Here is a 21,536-nt window from a genome sequence, read left to right on the forward strand (position 1 = left end):
TGTTGTAGTATTTCAGTTAACCTAAACATCTAGAGTTGTGCCTAGTTCAAGTGAGATCCTATAGCCTAAATGGCTTTTATCAACTCTGATTTTTCTGTTTGTATGGATAGAACCCATGTGACCTAGGGGTATAGTATCTCAGTGTTCATCTACAAATGAATAGATTTATTATTTGTACCTAACATACATGAAGTTGGCAAATATAAATGCTGTTTTTCTCTAAACATTCCTATAAAGTCAATAAGCCATTGTACTATTGTTCAAAGTAATTTTATTTAATTAAAAACATTGAAGGTGAAAACTTTTTAGTTTTTTTGTTTTAAATATTCTTAAAACGGAAAATGTAGCCCTAGAAAAACACAGATTATTATTTTTACTAGAGCAGATAACCAAGCTAATGAAAGAGGGGGTTTCAAAATTTTTATAGGTAATACTTTATAATAGGCTTTTTTCTTGCTGATATAACTAACATTTATTTTCTGTTTATTTTTAAGACGAGCAAAAATCAAATTAAAGTAGATCTTGTAGATGAGAATTTTACAGAATTAAGAGGAGAAATAGCAGGACCTCCAGACACACCATATGAAGGCAAGTACTTTTTTCTGTATCAAAATATTGTGCGTATTAGAACTTGTCTGAAACATTAAATCAGAATAATATTAAGCATCTATTATAAATTACATGGAAGGTAATTTCATTTGGCTTAGGATATACAGCAGTTTTTAAATAATAAAAATAGATACTTATCTAGACTGATTTTTCTTACTGAATTTTAGCTAATTTTTTTTCTTTTTCCAAAATATATTTAGTAGAACCAAGTCACAGGTTATATAGGTTAGAACTTAATAGTATAAAGCATATTTGTTAAGCCTTTTATATGGCCATAGACTTTCAGTTACCTTTTATACAGTGTCTTAACAAGCCTTGCCTTAAATTTCTGACTGATAAAAGTATTTATTTTTTTTAAAGTTCTTCTCCCCTATTTGTCATTTAGCATTTCATTCACTCATGTCTTCATACAGGCTATATTACAGATATTAAATTTTTTTATTCAGGAAAGCTTTGAGTGATTGTTTCAGGATATATAGAAAAGAAAGGAAGCAGCTTTGCTGAACTTTGTGTTCACAAACTAAGCCTCTAGCTACTTTAGACCATGGAATTGGGTGGTAAGATACAGAAAGAAGCTTTATAGCTTTTTTAATTTCCTCATTAGACAGATCTTCAGTAATGAATATAAGTTTGGGTATAACCAAGGTTGTTGCATATAATAGGTATTCAAATATTTATTGAGTTTTACTTATTAGAGATTTACATGTATTTTCTCATTCAATTTTTATAACAAATCTTATGAGGTAAGTACACTTGTCACTGTTTCATAGAAGAAGAAGCCTTAAACTCAGAGAAGTTAAGTAACTTCTCTAAGGTCAAACATCTTAAGTGGCACAGCTGGGATTTCAGTCTCAGCCTTTGACTTCAAAGCCTGTGTTTCTCATCACTTTATGCTTTTGAATAAATCAGGATTGATTGAATATTAGAAGTGGTGGTTATGTCTGTTTTGAATGTTGTGGTTCTATAATCCTATAATGAACAGTTACCTCAAAAATTTCAGAAGAATTCAATATTCTAGAATAGTTTTGTTTTTTTTATTCAGAATTTTAAAGACCCTAAAATTTAGGTCTTTAGTAGATCCTACCAAATCTTAAATAGAGTGCCTCCTATAAGCCTGGCCTCATCTGGATGCTTTCATGGAAGCTATTCATTTAGTCCTTTTGACAAGCATCAGATGGATAATAGATATTTTAGTTATAAAAATCAAGTTCTTGTCTTAATAGCAGGTGTTATATGTAAAGATATGCAGTCGACCCTATGTATCTGCAGGTTCCACATCTGTGGATTCAACCAACCTCAGATGAAAATATTTGAAGGGGGGTGGAGTCTTAACATTATTGCTGATGTATATTGTGTAGTTAGGTGTATGATGGTTGTGTCTGTACTGAACATGTACAGAATTTTTTCTCATCATTTTTCCCTGAACTATATAAATACACTATATCAACTATTTACATAGCATTTACATTGTGTTAGGTATTTTAAATAATCTAGGGATGATTTAAAATATATGGGGCGATATGCGTAGGTTATATGAAAATATTATGCCATTTTATATAAGGGACATGAACATCTGCAGATTTTGGTATCCGTGGGGGTTGGAGGTGGGAGGTGTGTATGTCCTGGAACCAGTCCCTTGTGGATATCGAGGGATGACTGTACTAGCTTGTTCCTGAAGGCAGGCAGGCATTATAAATATTTTTTGAATTACCTTTTTAGGTTGTTCAGATGTATTTTAAAAGGTAGTAGGGCAATAGCATTATCATTCTAGAGCTCTTTCAGCAAATTGATACATATAAACAGGGTATCTCCTTAACTAATTTATATAGGCAGAAGGTTCACTACCTTGGCAATCCTTAAAAGGTAGATGAATTTTAAAAATTGAAACATAAACACTGGAAGATGATTAAGATGTAAATATGCTCTGTTCTTTGCCAATTAGAAACAAGTTTGGTGGTTTTTAAGTGCTTATTTCTGCTACTGCCACTATATGAGACATTAATGTTTGATAACATTAGTTTTAATATTTTGGGGGGAGATACATTTGAGATAGATTAAATTGTATTTTTATCATAAAAGTATTGCAGAGAAGTTCACTTTGTCTAGGAAAAGCATTCAAGGGCATAAACTTATATACTACTTTAAAAGATGTATAAACATGGTTCATATTTTGATACTATTTATTGCAGGGCTCTCACTAGTTTTTTTTTTTTTTCATTCTCAGGTTAGTAGCTAAGGCAAAAGTTTACCTGTGGAATGTTAAATTGTTTATAATCATCATTCATTAATGAGGCAATGGTGTTTTACACAATGTTTTTTTTTTTTTATCCTCACCCGAGGATATTTTTCCATTTTTGTACAGATAGAGTGGGAGGGAGAGAGAGGAAGGGAGAGAGAGAGAGAAACATCGACATGAAGGGACACATCGAGTGGCTGCCACCCGCACGACCAACCAGGGCCGGGGACAAACTGCAACCGAAGTACGTGCCCTTAGCGGGAACCGAACCCGGGTCTCTCCGGACCGCAGGCCGACGCTCTAACCGCTGAGCCAAACTGGCCAGGGCGTTTTACACAATGTTAAAAGTAATCCGATGGAGAAGTAGAACACCCATAGAAAAATTACTGTAATATACATGTTACTTAATTCTCTTTTGTCATAATTGCTCAGTGGAAAAGGAACAATTTAGTTTTTGAGCCTTTTTCCCTAAGAGTTCTGAATTTATGGAATTATTGTTATTTAAAAAAAATCTCATCTCTTTCTACCCCTTTGGATTAAGTTAAATATAAAGATGATAAATAATATTAAAAATTATTCAAGAAATAAATGTTTTATAGGGAAAACTTATAATATGAACAATGTAATTATAAAGCTCCTTTAGTTGTGTTGTTCTGATATATATATCAAAGAATGCTGTGGTTGTTATATATTGAAAGTTATCAGATAATAATTCAAGACAGTATATTAATAACATATGGAGTAGAAATAGAATTGGGGGGACTCTAGGGTTCAGCATTATTTCTATGTCTGGGCTGTCATACTACTCCTAACAGATTGTTTTTGGACATTCATGAAAAACTTTATGTGAAAGACACTAATCTGGAGTTTAATCAGAAAAAAGTAAGATTTTTAGAAAGGAAGAAGAACCTACGTATTTCTTTTTTTTTCTTTTTTTGTTTTTGGTACGTGACCCTAGCAGGAACCAAACCCAGGACTCTCTGGTCCGCAGACCGATGCTCCAACCACTGAGCCAAACTGGCCAGGGCGAACCTACATATTTCTTAGACCAAATTTATTATACCTATATTTGAGGCTAGCATTTATAACTGAACATAAAGGGTTATCTCTATATTCACAAAATTTCTTCAGGTACTTGTCTCTTACCTGTCTTATTTTTTGTTCTTTTGTTTTGACTGTATTCCTTTATATTTCATTGCTGCATATGCTCAGATTCAGGCATCTAGTTCAACTCATGCATCAGTCACTATAGGATTCTAGTAAAAAGAATTCACGAGAAAAGAAGAATTGGAACCAAAAAGGCCTTGAAGAAAATGGTACCAAGTGAATTGCTCTTTTGTTTTTCTTCCAGATGCACATTCATTTATTCCTAATAATGGAGAAAAAGAATTTGAGAGAATTCAGGATATACTAAGAGTTTTGAAGTTAATATTGTTCCTAGCACAGAGTTTTTATTTTATTTTTTTATTATGGAAAATTTCACATATTTATAGAAGAAGGCAAATGGTATAATGAGTGCTCCATGTGCTCATTAGCCAGCTTTAAAGATTTTCAACTCATGGCCAGCCAGTCTTTGGTCTGATCATTTCTTGATTATTGTGAAGCAAATCCCAGGCATAGTTTCATATATAAATATTCTGGTAGCACAGTTTTATTTGCTATATTTTGTAATAGTGAATATTCTGTGTTAATGGATCATACAATCTTAGAAGATTTCTTAGAGTTAAGATTGAAATCCAGCTTCTCATTCAGTGTAAGACTTTCCTCTTCAGAGTTTCCTGAGAGGCAGTTATCCTCCCAGGTATGGGAAGGTAGATGAACTTTTTGAAATGTGTATTAAGCTGCTAGTTGCTCAAGATAACTTCAAAACAGAATATTGCCTTCTATTTATATATTACTGGTTAGAACAGCCTCTGTGTAAAGTTTTGCCTTTTGTAAACCCATTTAGAGGCAGAGAACAGTTTTGTCTTTAGGCCTACTTGTAGTTGAATTTTATTTAAAAAATTTTAACAAGCAGTGTTGGCATTTAATTTAGGACATAAGTTAAAAGTTTGGGCCTTTTTTTTTTTTAAACACTTTCTTTTTTTTTTCCCTCACCCGAGGACATTTTTCCATTTTTTGTTCAGATAAAGTGGGAGGGAGAGAGAGGAAGAGAAAGAGAGAGAGAAACATCGACGTGAAAGGGAAACATCGAGTGGCTTCCTCCCGCACGACCCAACCAGGGCCAGGGCCAAACTCCAACCAAGGTACGTGCCCTTAGCGGGAACCAAACCCAGGTCTCTCTGGACCGCAGGCCGATGCTCTAACCGCTGAGCCAAACTGGCCTGGGCAAGTTTGGGACATTTTTGCATTTGAGAGAGAACCAGCTAGAAAAAGATTTTTCAGTTTATGGCATAATCTATATATCCTTTTTCCTCTATACCATCTTTGCCTTTATACCTCCCTGCTTTCTTTCTGTTTGTGTGTGTGTGTGTGTGTGGGTGTGTTTTCCTTTTCCTTTCTTCCCCTGTTATTTAGCAACTGTTGTCAGTGTGGAGTAGAAGAAACAAAAGGAGACAGAATTTATACTACTTAATTATCCCAATGAAATCTTTGGCATTGGATTGTCTGTGGGTTTAATGTATTTATCTATGTCTAGCTCTATTATTCACTGATAAGCTAATACAGCTGTATAAAATGGGTATTCTGTATGCTTTAAATAAACCTTTAAATTAAAAACTGGAGCTTTTGATTATTTCCTTTTTGGGTTGCAACTTTAAAATGAGTTTGTTGTAATTGAATATAAAATACTACATGTTTTGAAAAGGTATTTGGCTTTATATATTTCAGATGAGCAGCATTCTTAACTTTCTGTTTTCCCCATTTTTTAGGAGGAAGATATCAACTAGAGATAAAAATACCAGAAACATATCCATTTAATCCCCCTAAGGTATTGTAAGCCTATTTTCGTGCATGAACTTCTATTATATTTCTTTGGGGCCATTTAATTAATATATATTTTAGTGCTTATTAAAGTTACAGTGTTTTGAGTTGTTGACTGTGTAAATTTAGTATGGACAAGAGTTCAGGTATTACTATAGGATGGTTAGTTTCTCGAATTATAATGAAAAGCAAGCTTACTCACAGGCAGCTAATAATGGCTCTAGACAGGAATAATAGTATGTGCATCTGACAAGGGCTTAAACTCTAGGTCTGGAAAAACTTATAGTGTTCCTAGATGTAGAGAATTCTTACTTTCCTCAAGGAAGTACGATCTTTAGGGAAGAGTGTATTCTGAATTTTTCTCAACAATTATTTGAGTACTGTGTGCCAATATGTCAGTAAATATTTACACTGCCCTTGCTTTTATGGAGCTCACATTCTAGCAGGGCAAAAAAACAAACAAATAATTGCAACTGTGATGAGTGTTAAAAGAGGAAATGGAATGCTCTAGAATCATATATAATGGGAATTAACATAAACTTATTTTTTGACTGAGCAGCTTCCTTTATGTCTTACTTTAACTATTATCACCACCTTAGTTTAGGCATTTAACTTTATTACTTCCCTGTTTTGCCTATTATTTAATCACCCTTCTCATCTTTGTCAGTCCCGTTCATTCTTGGCACTGCTGTTCTAGAAATCTTCCTAAAGTACAGTTTGATCATGTTTTTTTTCTCTTTCTTGTTATTAAAGTCTAAACTCCTTAGCTGAGCATTTAAAACCTCCTACCACCTGACCCTAGTCTTTTCCATCTTAATCTTCTACCACCCTAATTTATAACATGAATCTCGTTTGCCAGCCTAGATTACTTGCTATTTGGGGTTGATGCTTATTCTTTCACACTTTTCTGTCATTTTCACTTGAGGCATTGTCTCTGTCATTAAAAATTCTAGTTTTCTTTTGAGGTCTAGGTAAAGTATCACATTCTCCATTAAGCTGTGCCCATACAATTGTTTCTACTTCTATTCTCAACAGAATTTTGTATAAAACAGCATTTTATATAATTTATACAGTACCAAAACAAATGGAGTACTAGTTAATGCACTAGTTGTGTTATTTGAGGGTGTGCATCTTTCACTAGCTTTTATGCTCTTGAGGTGAAGGACCATTTATGCACCTCTGTATTTTCTTTGGCTCAAAACAGTGTAGTATCCTTGAGCATGTGATAGTAGTCATTCAGAAAATGTTCCGAAATTCACTTATTTACCTATTGGTTATTACCATTTAAGAGTAGACAATGGTAATGAAAATTCAAGGGTGAGTTTGATTCATCTGCCAATTTGGGGTGCCTGTTTTATTGCGTATGTACATCTATTTTCTGATAAGCCTGGTTGATTTTTTTTAATAGTGGTAAAATATACATGACATAAAACTTATCATTTTAACCATTTTTTAAGTGTGTAGATTAGTGGCATTAAGTATATTCACATTGTTGTGCCACTACTACCATTCATCTCCACAACTTTTTCATTTTTCCTGTTAAACAATCACTTCATGTTACACCATGCCCCCAGCTCCCTGGTAACCACTATTCTACTTTCTCTTTGTGAATTTAATTGCTCTAGATAACTCATTTAAGTGGAATCACACAGCATTGTCCAATTTTTTTTTTTTTATCCTCACCCGAGGACATTTTTGCATTTATCTTCAGATAGAATGGGAGGGAGGGAGGGAGGGAGGGAGGGAGGAAGGGAGGGAAGGAGGGGGAGGGGGGGAGAGAGAGAGGGAGAGAGAGAGAGAAACATTGATGTGAGAGAGACACAAAGATTGGTTGCCACCCCCAATGACCCCACCCAGGGCTGGGGACAAACCACAACCAAGGTATGTGCTTTTAGCAGGAATTGAACCCGGGACTCTGGCCCAACAGCCAATGCTCTAACCACTGAGCCAAAGTGGCCAGGGCACATTGTTCTTTTTTAGAAAAAAATTTTTTTTTCTTTTTTCCTTTCTTTTGTTAAAATTTCTCTTTCTATATTGATTTTAGAGAGAGAAGAAGGGGGAGAGAGATAGAAACATCAATGAGAGAGAACATTGATTGGCTGCCTCTGCATGCCCACCACTGGGAATCGGGCCCACAACCTGGACATGTGCCCTCACCGGGAATTGAACTGGCGACCTCTTGGTTCATGGTTCAGTGCTCAACCACTGAGCCACACCGGCTGGGCGGCATTGTCCTTTTTTATTGGGCTTCCTGTTGTCCCTCGCCACTTTGCGCTTTGACTTTCAGGGCTTCACTCTATCGTGGTTTCTTCAAATATAGTATAATATTGGAAGAAATTGTTATAGAGTGAAGCCCCGAAAGTCAAAGCGCAAAGTGGCAAGGGATGACTGTATATAAATAAAGAATCCTACTTCACAGAAATTCATTTATTGCGGTAGAGTCCGGAACTGACTAACCACAATAAACGAGGACCTACTGTATTTCACTTATCGTAATGTCTTCAAGATTCATCCATATTATACAGCATGTGTCAGAATTTTATTGTTTTTTAAGGCTAAATAATATTCTACTGTACATGTATACCATTTATTGTTTATTCATCCATTGTGGACATTTTGGTTTCTACCTTTTTTTTTTTTAATTTTCTCTTTATTGATTTGAGAGAGAGAGAGAGAGAGAAAGAGAGATAAACATCGATAAGAGAGAACATCGATTGGCCACCTCCTGCATGCCCCCCACTGGGGATTTGGCTCACAACCTGGGCATGTGCCCCAACTGGGAATCGAACCTGAAACCTCTTGGTGCATGGGTTGATGTTCAACCACTGAGCCACACCGTCCGGGCTGTTTCTACCTTTTAAGCCTGGTTGATTTTATTTTTCTTTTTAGAATGGAAGGAGGGGAAGAGAGAGAGAGAGAGAGAGAAGAGAGAAATGTAAGGGAGACACATCAGTTGGGTGCCTCTTGCACCTGCCCCAACTGGGGCCACAGATTGAAACTGTAACCCAGGTACATGCCCTTGACCAAGAATTGAACCTTGTGACCCTTTGGTCCATGGACTGACACTCTAACCATTGAACCACACTGGCCAGTGCTCTTTTTTCTTTTTATTATAAAAGTAGTTTGTATTTGTTATAGAAATTAGAGAAAATTATATAATGAAGTACAAAAAAGAAAAACAAATTTTCAATATGACCACTTAGAAATGTCCACGCTTAAGCTTTCATCTTATGTTTGTGACTTAATTTTCATTCTCATCTGGTTTGCCATCCACTGGATTCTGTCTGGGTTGTCAATATTATCATTAGAAGGGAGTAGTCACTTGAGGGTACTTTAATTGTAGAATACCATGAATTTAAGAAAAGAAGATTTTAAAATGTTTAGAGAGAAGGATGACCTCATAATCTAAATCTTTTTTCATGGAAATGAGTTAGAAATAAAAGACCTCAACAGAGATTATTTTCAACTACTACCTTTTTACTTTTGAATAATGATAGTAGCAGCTGTCACTTGCTTTGTGCTAAGAATTTTATGTGCTTTTTCTGAAACAGGTGTTATAATAGTCCTAATAAATGAGGGAACTTATGGCCCAAATTTCATAAACCCCATGTGCTCTGTTTCCATGATCTTGATGAAGGAATATAAAGACAAAATCTCTGAAAAAATCAGTGTGACTCTACCAAGAACAAGAATAGTCTACAAGAGATTAAATCTTACATCTGCCACTTAACTGGCTTTGTGATTTTTAGCAAGCTAACTGCTGTGTGCCTCAGTTTCTTAATTTATAAAGCCCTTTGATAGGATTGTAAAGATTAAAGGAGTTGCTCCATGTAAAGAACTATATTTAAATAATTCTGTGAAATATTTTCAACATTTTAATGTCTCTGAAATCAGGATATATCTTTCAGTGGATATTTTGTCATAATTTAAATGGCAGAGTTTTTTTCTTAAAGGGTACATAAAATAATTGTATATTATTTAATATAATACTCAGAACAGTGCCTGCATAGAGTAAGTACTCAGAAATATTAGCTAGCATTAACTAATGACTAACACCCTAAGAGGCTCTACTTGAAGTCATTTGTTGGCTTCATTCTGTAACAGTATTTTAAAATACGGTAGCATTGACCTGGCTAGTGTGGCTCAGTTGGTTGAGTGTCGTCCCATGCACCAAAAGGTTGACTGTTTGGTTTCTGGTCAGTGCACATGCTGGGTTACAGGCTCAATTCCCAGTAGGGGTTGTGCAGCCAATCCATGTTTCTTATTCACATCGATGTGCCTCTCTCTCTCCCCCTCTCTCTCAAAAAACAAAACAAAACAATAAAAACCTATTTTTAAAAATAAAGAAATAAAATATGGTAGCGTTGACACTTAAATTTCCTCTGTAAGTTGAAATTCTCATGCATTGCTAGTGGGATGCTTTGGGAAATAGTTTGGTTAAAATGGTAAATGGTAGAGTTAATCTTTTGACCTTGTAATTCTACTTCTGAGTTTCTAGTCAATAGAAATAAAAATGTGCACACAGCAACTTGTACAAAAATGTTTATACCGTCACTGTTCATAATAGCCAAAAAGTGCAAGCAACCCAGATGGCCATCAACTGAATGGATAAATAAAATGTGGTATATATCCAAATAGTGGAATGTTATTTGGTTATAAAAACAAATGAAGTACTGCCCTGGCTGGTTTGGCCCAGCGGTTAGAGCGTTGGCCTGCGGTCCAGAGAGACCTGGGTTCGGTTCCCGCTAAGGGCGCGTACCTCAGTTGCAGTTTGTCCCCGGCCCTGATTAGGTCATGTGGGTGGCAGCCACTCGATGTTTCCCTTTCACGTCGATGTTTCTCTCTCTCTCCCTCTCTCTTCCTCCCACTCTATCTGAAAAAAAAAAAGGAAAAATGTCTTCGGGTGAGGATAAAAAAAAAATGAAGTACTGATATGTGGTACCAGATAGATGAGCTCTGAAAACAGTATGGTGAATGAAGAAAGCCAGATACAAAAGGCCACACATTGTATGGTTTCATTTATATGAAACTTAAGAAGAACCAAATTCATAGAGACAAAAATAGATTGGTGATGCTTAGGACTGGGATGAAGAGGAATGTTTTTAATGTATGAAATGGTCAAAAATTGTGGTGATGGTTGCACAACTCTGTGGATATTCTAAAATCCATGAAGTTGTGTACTTAGATGGTCTCAATAAGGTGTTTATTAACCTCTAAAGTCTTTTATTATGTACGTTCAAAGTGATTGCATATTCCTGGCTCTGTTTTAGGCATTATTTAACTTAATCTTTGAAATCATTGTTTGTTAGTTCATCCTACCCCCATTCTTTATTACAGTAAGAAAAATAGACTCAAAACAAAAGAACTAACATCTGTCTGATGTTTTGCTACTAACTCATTGTTGCACTTCAGGCTACTATCCTAATTTCAGCCATTCAGGTAGCTTCGAGATTTAGAAAGGTCTTCCTTTAATCAACCCAAATTGGTCTCCCTCTGACTTCATCCAGTTAGTTGTACAGTAGCTGAAATTTAGTTTTGTTTTCTTTTTTTTCAAATTTTTTTTTCCTCTGTTGATTTTTAGAAAGAGAGGAAGGGAGAGGGAGAAAGAGATAGAAAGAAACATCAATGAGAGAGAACATCGATTGGCCACCTCCTGCCTGCCCCCCACTGGGGATTTGGCCTACAACCTGGGCATGTGCCCTGACCAGGAATCAAACCAGCGACCTCTTGGTGCATGGGTCGATGCTCAACCACTGAGCCACCCTGGCTGGGCATAATTTAGTATTCTTTTAAATACAGTACTCATCCCATTTATGTTATTAAGCATTAGCAGTAAATGTTAATGAACATATGATAAATATGTTCTAGATATGTATATATCGATTTGAAATTTTTACTGATTGGTATATATAATGGAAAGAATGGGGAATATTTGTGTAAATTTCTTACTGAATAGTGTTCACTTATGTTTACTATGTCAATTTTGGTTAAATTTTAGGCTTTATGAGGTAAAAGTATTGATGTTAGTAGGTTATATTCTCTTGTCACTACTGTGCAGCTAAAACTGCACAAGATTGAAAACACACTGATTTGTCTTAACATGTCCTCAGAGTATTTTCTATTTATTATTCTGCAATAAATTATTGACCCGAGGAGCAGATTTACTTAGGAGAATATAGCTTTGAATCAGTTGAACATAGTTTGGAAGGAATTTGATTCAATGCATGCAACCAATGTTATTTCTAGAGTAAATTGTAATTTATATTCTGTTAATGAAAAACCAATTAAATTATGAAAACTGTAAGTCAATAATTTGTCCAGTTATGTTTTGGAGATTGTGTTGTAAAGTTTCTTGTTTATCCTTGGCATTATAAACATACTTTTATATGTCAAATTGAGTATAAATACCAATGCTACAACCTCTAATGAGTCTGCCAATCTACACAGGCATGTTTGAAATAAAATCTTTTTTTTTTTTTTTTTTTTTACAATGAGTTAAAGATGGTTTAATATTGTAGCATTCTTCAGTTTCAAGCTTGAAACTGGAAATTCCCAGTGGAAATATGAGCTTGCGTTTACCATGAGGTAGTTGCTGAACTGCTGGTTGAACTGAAGACTGAGTGAATATGGGTTGCATTTTATAAGAGAAGAGAAGATTGCCCTGGCCGGTTTGGCTCAGCGGTTAGAGCATCGGCCTGCGGTCTGGAGAGACCCGGGTTCGGTTCCCGCTAAGGGCACGTACTTCGGTTGCAGTTTGTCCCCGGCCCTGGTTGGTCGTGCGGGTGGCAGCCACTCAATGTGTCCCGATGTGTCCCTTCACGTCGATGTTTCTCTCTCTCTCTCCCTTCCCCTCTCTCCCTCCCACTCTATCTGTACAAAAAATGGAAAAATACCCTCGGGTGAGGATGAAAAAAAAAAAAGAGAGAGAAGAGAAGATTACTAACGACGATGTGTCAATATCATCTATATGCCAATAACTAAAAATAGCACCCTTTTATTTTGGTCTGGTAACAAGAGTGTTAAGTAAGATTTTTGTTTTTATTTGAGTTCTCCTCAGAGTTAATGAATATTCTCAAGTTACCCAAATTATGCTAGAATTAATCTTATTTGTGAAAATTAGGAGACTTGAATTGTTACTAGTAAATGTTTTAGTACTTTAAAACCATTTAATGTATGCAATCAGAGTTAAATAATACTCAAGTAGGTCGTAATAAGTGTCATTGTATTATTACTTATTCTATACTTCATCCCTACCAAGTTCTTTTGATTCTACGTTTTTGTTTATTACAGGACAGGGATGGGGTGTGAATTGGGTATAGAACAACAGAACATAATTCGAGGATACATGTGGGTACCACTCGTGATATTAAGGCTTGAGATAAAGAAGTGAAAAAAGTAAGAAACAATAGTTGAAGATAAAGAAAACAGAAGAGAGGAATAGGAGATAAACAGTGATAGACCACATAAGAACTACTTATAAGAGATACTTTATTTTTTTATTTTAGAGAGAGAGGAAGGGAGAAGGAGAGAGAGAGATAGAAACATCAATGAGAGAGAACATTGATTAGCCGCCTTCTGCATGCCCCCCACTGTGGATTTGGCCTACAGCCTGGGCATGTGCTCTGACCGGGAACTGAACCAGCAACTTCTTGGTGCATGGGTCAATGCTCAACCACTAAGCCGCACTATGTAGGTTTCAAGTATACAACTCTATAATATATCATCTGTATGTTGTATTGTGTGTTCACCACCTCAAGTCTAAGAGTTACATTTTTACCGGTGGATAATGAACTGTCCTCTTGAAATTAAATTATTAGAGCATCTGCATATCTAAGTTATTTATTCCTAACTGTAGGTTATAGTACAGAATAAGAAGTAGTTTAATAATTTTCTTTTTTTTTTTTTCTCTATCCTCACCCGAGGACATTTTTTCTATTTTTTGTTCAGATACAGTGTGGGAGGGAGAGAGAGAGAGAGAAACATGGACGTGAAAGGGACATGTCGAGTGGTTGCCACCCACACAACCCAACCAGGGCCGGGGACAAACTGCAACCGAGGTACGTGCCCTTAGCAGGAACCGAACCCGGGTCTCTCAGGACCGCAGGCCGACGCTCTAACCGCTGAGCCAAACCGGCCAGGGCTTAATAATTTGCTTGATTCTACATGAATATATGCATATTTGTTTTCATGTATTGTCTATAGAGAATCATTTATTGAAGACTTACTTTTTGTTTTTTTTATCCTCACCCGAGGACATTTTTCCATTTTTTGTTCAGGTAGAGTGGGAGGGAGAGAGAGGAAGAGAGAGAAAGAAATATCGACGTGAAAGGGACACATCGAGTGGCTGCCACCCGCATGACCAACCAGGGCTGGGGACAAACTGCAACCGAGGTACTTGCCCTTAGTGGGAGCCAAACCGGCCAGGGCGGAAGACTCTTTTAAAAAGCAAGATACAGTTCACATAGTCTTTGATCACTTACCTAAACCATAAACCTTCTGACATCTTTAGTAGTAATTTAAATTTCTGTTTCTAATCTTGTTGAAAATATTGAACCAACTTTTGTTTTAAAGAAACAAAAAGTCGTAATGTCTGAGTTACTGAAATTCTAGCATAAGATTATATTTTGAACTCAATGAATGGTTAAAATTAAGATGTGACTCTTGTGGTTATATCTGTTATGAAGAAATTTTGTTATACATAAGCTCTCTGTAGCCTATCTTACTTGACCTGTACTGTCAAGTAAGAGGGATACTGTTTAGCCCTATCATAACAGGATTCTCATTATGTTAATTGCATATGTATTCAGTATGAGGCACTTTAGATACTTGGGATGCTTAGTAGGCAGGATAGATACCAGGCCTTTCAGGGAAGACTAGAGAGACAAAAGATTATAGAAGTGTGATCATTACTATGACAGGAATGTACAGGGTGCTATGGGAACAGATCAGGAAGAAGTGATGTGGAAGCTGCAACTTGAAGGGTAATTAGGAGTTAGCTAGGAGAAAAGGGTGTTGAGGTGTGTTATTGAGAGAAGAAATGTGTATAAAAGCCCCAAAGCAAAACCAAAAAACAAAAACCACCATCACCGAAATATCACTTGTTGAGCAAAATGCATGGAATATGAGGTAGAAGTGATATTTGAGAGGTGGGTTAGGGTCAGTTTATGAATGTAGGCTTAACACAAAGGGAATGAGAAGTCATTAGAGGACATTAAGTAGAGTAGTAACATAAATCAGATTTGTTTTAAAGGACTCTTTGGTTTCAGTGGGGAGAATGGATTGGAGGGAGCTGAACTGAAGGCAGTGAAGTCAGCAGACTGTTCAGTAACCCAGGGGAAGAATGATTATCTCCTTTAATGAGATGGTGGTTCTGTGGATGGAGAGAAGTAGATATCATTGAAATCATTAAGATTATTTTAAAAATAAAAAAGATCAGGGCATGGAAAGTGTCCATTAGTTTCAGGTGTCTTGAAGTCATTGGTGAATTAGTATTTTTTCAAATGGCTTATACATTAGTGATTGAGTAGGTAAAGAAGTAGAGATAGGTAGAATAGACAAATCAGGTAACAAGGAGAGAAGTGGAAAGCTGTTTAGTATCTTTCCATAAATAGCTTAGATTTGGAGAAAATATTAATGACTTAATTTTTATGAAGTACTTAGAACATTGCTTGGCTCATAGTAATTATTAAGTGTTAAGGAATTTTGACTCATATGACTGATTTGTCAGATATAACCCTCTAAAAGCTCATGATGAACTAGATTTCATGGTGATCTGATAGAGTTAGCATTTTCACTTTGTTATTTCTTATTAAATGATAAGACAAATAGGTGACTAGAGACTCAGAATCTGAAATCAGATTTGTATGAGTTTGTACTTGTTCTGTTGCTAACTAGTTATTTGATTTTTGGATGAATATGTTAAACTCTGTGCCTCAGTGTCTCTTCAGTGCCTGGTACTTAATAATAGGCTTTCAAATATTTGTTTAATTGTTTTTTAAAAAGAACGAGGAAAAATTGCTACAAAAAATTAGGAGCAATTTTTTTTTTTTTTAATCCTCACTCGACATTTTTTGCATTTATCTTCAGATAGAGTGGGAAGGAGAGTGGGAGGGAGAGTGAGCGAGAAACTTCGATGTGAGAGAGACACATGGACTGGTTGCCACCCACACAACCCTAACCGGGTCCGGGACAAACTGCACCCGAGGTACATGCCCTTACCGGGAACCAAACCTGGGACTCTCTGGTCCACGTGGTCCACAGGCCGATGCTCTAACCACCGAGCAAAACCAGCCAGGACAGGAGCAGTCCTAAAAAGCCACTTACTACTAGTGCTTCCATGTAATACTGATTTTGCTTTCTTTTTCTTCATACTTATTTCACACCCTACTTCACACTAAAAAAGCTACCATTTACTAGCAATTGATGGGTTTCTTTAAGGGTGGAGCACTTATTAAAAGGTTTAAAAAGAACATATGTCAATGACAACATTTGTATTACTACTTAAATGCTTTGACTTCTACACCATTCCTTTCACTTAGGCAAAATAATGTAAGTATGGACACTTTTTTTAAATCTCAAGATTTCTTTCTCTTGTAGTTCTGTTTAAAGTATATGTGTTTTATTTCTGTTACTTAAAAACTTAAGTGTGCTTTATATTTCTAGGTCCGGTTTATCACTAAAATATGGCATCCTAATATTAGTTCCGTCACAGGGGCTATTTGTTTGGATATCCTGAAAGATCAATGGTAAGAGATTTTCAGTTTACCTCTCTCCCTCTTCCATATGAATTCCAAGACTATATATTTGGGATGATAAATGTGTAACAGCCTCAAAACATAAGCATATATTATAGTCTTATTTGGGCAATGATTTTAAAACTTGTGTACTTAAGTATATAATTGAAAGTATGTTATAATTGAGATCACAGTCTATATTTAAATACAGACTTAACTGAGTAATGTCAGATGTTGGCTTTACCGCTTGAAAAGTCTTGGACTTCATTTGTTATTTTGGTAAATTTGATTCTTTGTTATCTCAAGAAGTTATTTGTGAAAAACTAAAAAAATAAGTATTGAAATAATCAGCTCTGACTTGTGAAAAGTTGTGTTAATTGAGCACAGTTTAGGTTTTCAGGTTCCAAGGAATACCTTTGTAGGTGATGTCTTCATTTGCACAGTAATTTATAGTGCTTTGACGTATTTTGTCTGATTTAATATTAACATAGTGTTTTAAGAGTTCTTACTTTTGAGCCATTAAATTCAAATCCTGGTGCTGCCATTTACTGAGCAGTGTAGTCTTGAACAAATTACCCAGTCTTTGTGCCTTAGTTCCCTCATCTGAAAAAAATGGGGTCAATACTTCCTTCATATGGCTGTTGAGAGGATTAAATGAATTGTTTTATGTAATTTTCTTAGACTAGAATCTGGTATATTCTGAAACTGTGGATGGAAAGCCTAAGACAGAGGGGTGTAAAAATACATTGGAGTGGGAGAAAACAGTAATAAGTTATGTGTTTGAGATCTTAAGGAAGGGGAAGAATGGAACCTGAACAAGGCGAAACAGGAATGACAACATTCTCAGTGTATGGGCGATTTGGTTTATTTAGTAACTGGATAAACAGGCAAGAGTTGCTGGTTTTGTTTTCTTTTTCCATTCTAATAGCACATCTGAATAAGGCCTCTCCCTCACTATATCATCTCTTGGGATCTAGTTTGTTGATCTGTATTCAATACTGTTAAACACTGAACAGTGTGGAATATATCTATCTAAATTTATCTTCTGTCATTCGATTTTTGACTTTTTGCAACTAACTGAATTTCTTGATCTCAGTGTTTGTACCTCTAAAGTCATCTTCAAGGCCCCTAGCACTATCATTGTGATATTAATGAATATTTGCAGTGTTAGTGATATCTTACTTTTTTTTCAGTTAGTTTCCACGATATCAGTTCTGTTCTTTCCTTCTTCCTGTGCCCACTCTGAGACTCCTTAACTAGTTATTCTCTCATCTGGAGCTTTACACATGAGAACGCATCAGGACTAAGTCCTGATCTCTCTGCTCCTTTTCATCAATACTCACTTCCTTGGTGAGCTCATCTGACCTCATAACTTCACAGTTTATATACTAGTAACTCACATTTATCTTTCCTGAACTCTAGGCTCATATCCTGCTGCCTGTTTAACATACTTGAGTATGTAATGGACATCTCAAAATTAAACATGTCAAAACTGAACTGATATTCCCCTAATCAGAAACCTGCTTCACCACATCTAAAGTTATTGGCAAGTGCTCAGACCAGCGTCTTATGATCCTGGTTCTTCTTTCTCTGGTACCCTGTATCCTGTCTGCAAATCCTATTGGTGAAACTTCCAAAGTCTTAGCAGTAGCTTCACTGCCACCTCCTTGATCCAAGTACCTCTTACCTGATTGATTATAGTAGCTTGCTCCTCTGTTTTTCTGACTCTTCCCTACCTCATGCTCTTCTCAACAGCAGAATGACAACCACCCTGTTAAAAACAAATAAAGCTCCAGACTAAAATCTTCCACTGACTTTTTTTTGCCTAGAGTCAAACCAACAGTGCTACCACTTCTGATTATCTCTCTATAGATAGTTGAAAGATTATGGTGTATATATAGGGAGAGAACTTGAGTTTTTGTACCAAAAGACTTTTTATCAACTATTTCCATTTCCTAAGACAGGTGGTATAGCTGAATTTAGTCTTGTTTGATATCTAGATGATTGAAATATTAAAAGATGTCAAAGACATATGAGATAAAATAGGTGAGATTGGGTATTCATGAGTTTGTTCTCTTCCCACCCTCCCAGTTTTACTGAGGTATAATTGACATTTAGTGGTTATCCATGTTTAAGTGTGGATGCTTAGACTTCAGAACTGGAATTTGATAAAGAAAACTACAGGATAGTAATCTTAGGAAAAAATGAATAAATATTGAATAATTTGGGATAAGTATACTAGAAAACAATTTCTTTTTTTTTTTTATCCTCACCCGAGGACATTTTTCCATTTTTTGTTCAGGTAGAGTGGGAGGGAGAGAGAGGAACAGAGAGAGAGAGAGAAACATTGATGTGAAAGGAACACATTGAGTGGCTGCCACCCGCACAACCGACCAGGGCCGGGGACAAACTGCAACCGAGGTACGCGCCCTTAGCGGGAACCGAACCCGGGTCTCTCAGGACCGGAGGCCGACGCTCTAACCGCTGAACCAAACTGGCCAGGGCAGAAAACAATTTCTTAATCTTGGTCTTTTATACATGTAAGTGGTGATTTATTTAATATTTAACAATTGATGTTAATATGGTTTCTTTTTTTTAACATGTTTTTACTGATTTTTTAAATAAGAGAGATAGGAAAGGAGAGAGAGATAGAAACATTAAGAAACATCAATCAGCTGCCTCCTGTACACCCCCTACCGGGGATTGAGCCCACAATCCTGCACATATACCCTGACTGGGAATCGAACTGGGATCTCTTAGTCCATGGGACGATGCTCAATCCACTGAGCCACACTGGCAAGACAATATGGTTTATTTCTTAATTCCTAAACTGAGTCTGTGTGGAAATTATTTTCTGATTTTTTTTCCCCCATTTCACTTATTGTGACTAAAGGTATCTAATTTACTTAGGGGGAAAATGACAGCACATAAAAATTGTTCTCAATGATCCTTCCCTTTCAGAAGACATAAACAGCATTAAGAGATTATTTAGATGGTTGATAAGCTATGCTCAGCATCATTAGTCATTAGAGAAATGTAAATTAAAGTCATAATTAGATACCATTACACACTTGTAAATTATTCTCATGAATTGCTGGTATGAATGTGGTTCAACTGGTCAACCATATTAGTATGTACCAAAGCTAAACAAACATCTTCAGTGTGGCCCAGCAGTTCCAGTTCCACTCCTAGGTATATATCCAAGAGAAATGAGTGCATATGTCCACTGAGAGACTTGTATAAGAATATTTATAGCAGGTTTACTCATATTGGAAATAACCCCAATGTCTCTCAGCAAGAGAATGGGTATGTAGTGGCATTATTGTACATTATAGCTCTACTACATAGCGGGGGAAGTATATTGACATAGTCAGCATGGATGATTCTCAGAGATATGCTGAGTGACAAAAGCCGGACAGAAAGAAGTATGCACTATGATTCTGTTTTTATGAAATTAAAGATGAATCCAAAGTAATATATAGTGATAGCAATTAGGACAGTAGTAGGGGTAGGTAAGGGTTATGAATGGGAGGGGCACAGGTGAATCTTTTTTATTGGAAATACTCTATATTTTGATCTAGGTGGTGGTTACATCTGTATATACATATAAAAATTAATACAGCTACCCTGGCCAGTTTGGCTTAGCAGTTAGAGCATCAGTCCACAGTCCAGTGAGTCTCCAGTTCAATTGTGGTCAAGGGCGGCATGTACCGAGGTTGCAATTCATCCCCAGCCCTGGTCAGGGTTGTACGGGAGGCAACCAGTTTATGTGCCCCTCTCGTGTCAATGTTTTTCTCTCTCTCCCTTCCTCTCCCTCTAAAATCAATGAAGAAAAAAATATTAAAAAATTAATACAGCTGTACAGCATTTTACTTTGCTTATTATACCTTAAAAAATAACAAAAAAGTTGCCATTCTCTTTGGCATCTAGTATTTTCCATAAACAGATGATTTATTGATGAACTAGAAGATCCTTAACAGAAAAACTAGTCAACTATACAAACAATTCACATGCTTTTTCTGCATGCTAAAGGCCGTACTCATTTCGTATAAATGTTTAATTAGCCATGTTAACTGCTTATTGATTTGATACTGAGCAAAACCAAGGAAGATAGGTTTATATTATACTCAGTCATATCATCCACTGATTAAATTAGTTAACAGATTTTGAAATAATTTCATATTCCTGTTCGCCTGTTAGGACTTGGGTTGGTTTTTTGTTGTTTTTTTTTCTTTATTGATTTGAGAGAGATAGGAAGGGAGAGGGAGAGAGAGAGAGAAACATCGATGAGAGGAAACATAGACTGGCCACCTCCTGCATGCTCCCCACGGGCATGTGCCCTGACCGGAAATCGAACCAGTGACCTCTTGGTGCATGGGTTCATGCTCAACCACTGAGCCACACCGGCCAGGCATAAACAATCCCTTTTAACATGTTCAACTTTAGGTTCTTAGTTTCTACTTCTTGAAGTGATAACTCCAGAAGGTCTATAAGTTTGTGAGTATCTTCCTAATAAAGACACTGCAAATAAAGGAAGTAGAAAGTATTTATAACAGTAACTTACGATTCTCTAAGGGAAGAGTTTATCACTTAAAATTAAAAATATATATACTTAATTATAAAATACATATGACATAAAATTTTCCATATTAACTGTTGTATATTTATTTAAATTTTTTTTTTCTTTATTGATTTTAGAGAGAAAGGAAGGGAGAGAGAGAAACATCGATGAGAGAGAACGTCAATTGGCCATCTCTTGCTTGCCTCCCACTGGGGATTTGGCACACAACCTGGGCATGTGCTCTGATCAGAAATTGAACTGGTGATCTCTTGTTGCATTGGTCATTGCTCAGCTACTGAGCCACACCAGCCAGGCTAACTGTTGTTGTTTTTTAAATTGACTTATAGTGTTGTAATCTTAACTGTTTTAAAGTATACATTTGAGTAATAAGTGTGTATGTAAATTTTTTTTTTTTAACCTTCACCCAAGGACATTTTTGCATTTATCTTCAGATAGAGAGGGAGGAAAAGAGAGA

The 21,536-nt window shown here is 36.1% G+C and overlaps 1 protein-coding gene across 6 annotated transcripts in view; it reads left to right on the forward strand.

The window, feature by feature from the left end:
- UBE2K (ubiquitin conjugating enzyme E2 K) overlaps positions 1-21,536 on the forward strand; it is a 66,098-nt gene that overhangs the window by 32,130 nt on the left and 12,432 nt on the right. For all 6 annotated transcript variants that reach the window (XM_036258001.1, XM_036258009.1, XM_036258037.1 and 3 more), the window contains 3 exons: positions 495-588; positions 5,716-5,774; positions 16,430-16,512. In XM_036258001.1, coding sequence (XP_036113894.1) covers positions 495-588; positions 5,716-5,774; positions 16,430-16,512 — 236 coding nt within the window. The remainder of the gene's footprint in view (positions 1-494; positions 589-5,715; positions 5,775-16,429; positions 16,513-21,536) is intronic.

This window comes from Molossus molossus, unplaced genomic scaffold (genome assembly GCF_014108415.1).
Source record: "Molossus molossus isolate mMolMol1 unplaced genomic scaffold, mMolMol1.p scaffold_m16_p_1, whole genome shotgun sequence".
Lineage (NCBI taxonomy): Eukaryota > Metazoa > Chordata > Mammalia > Chiroptera > Molossidae > Molossus > Molossus molossus.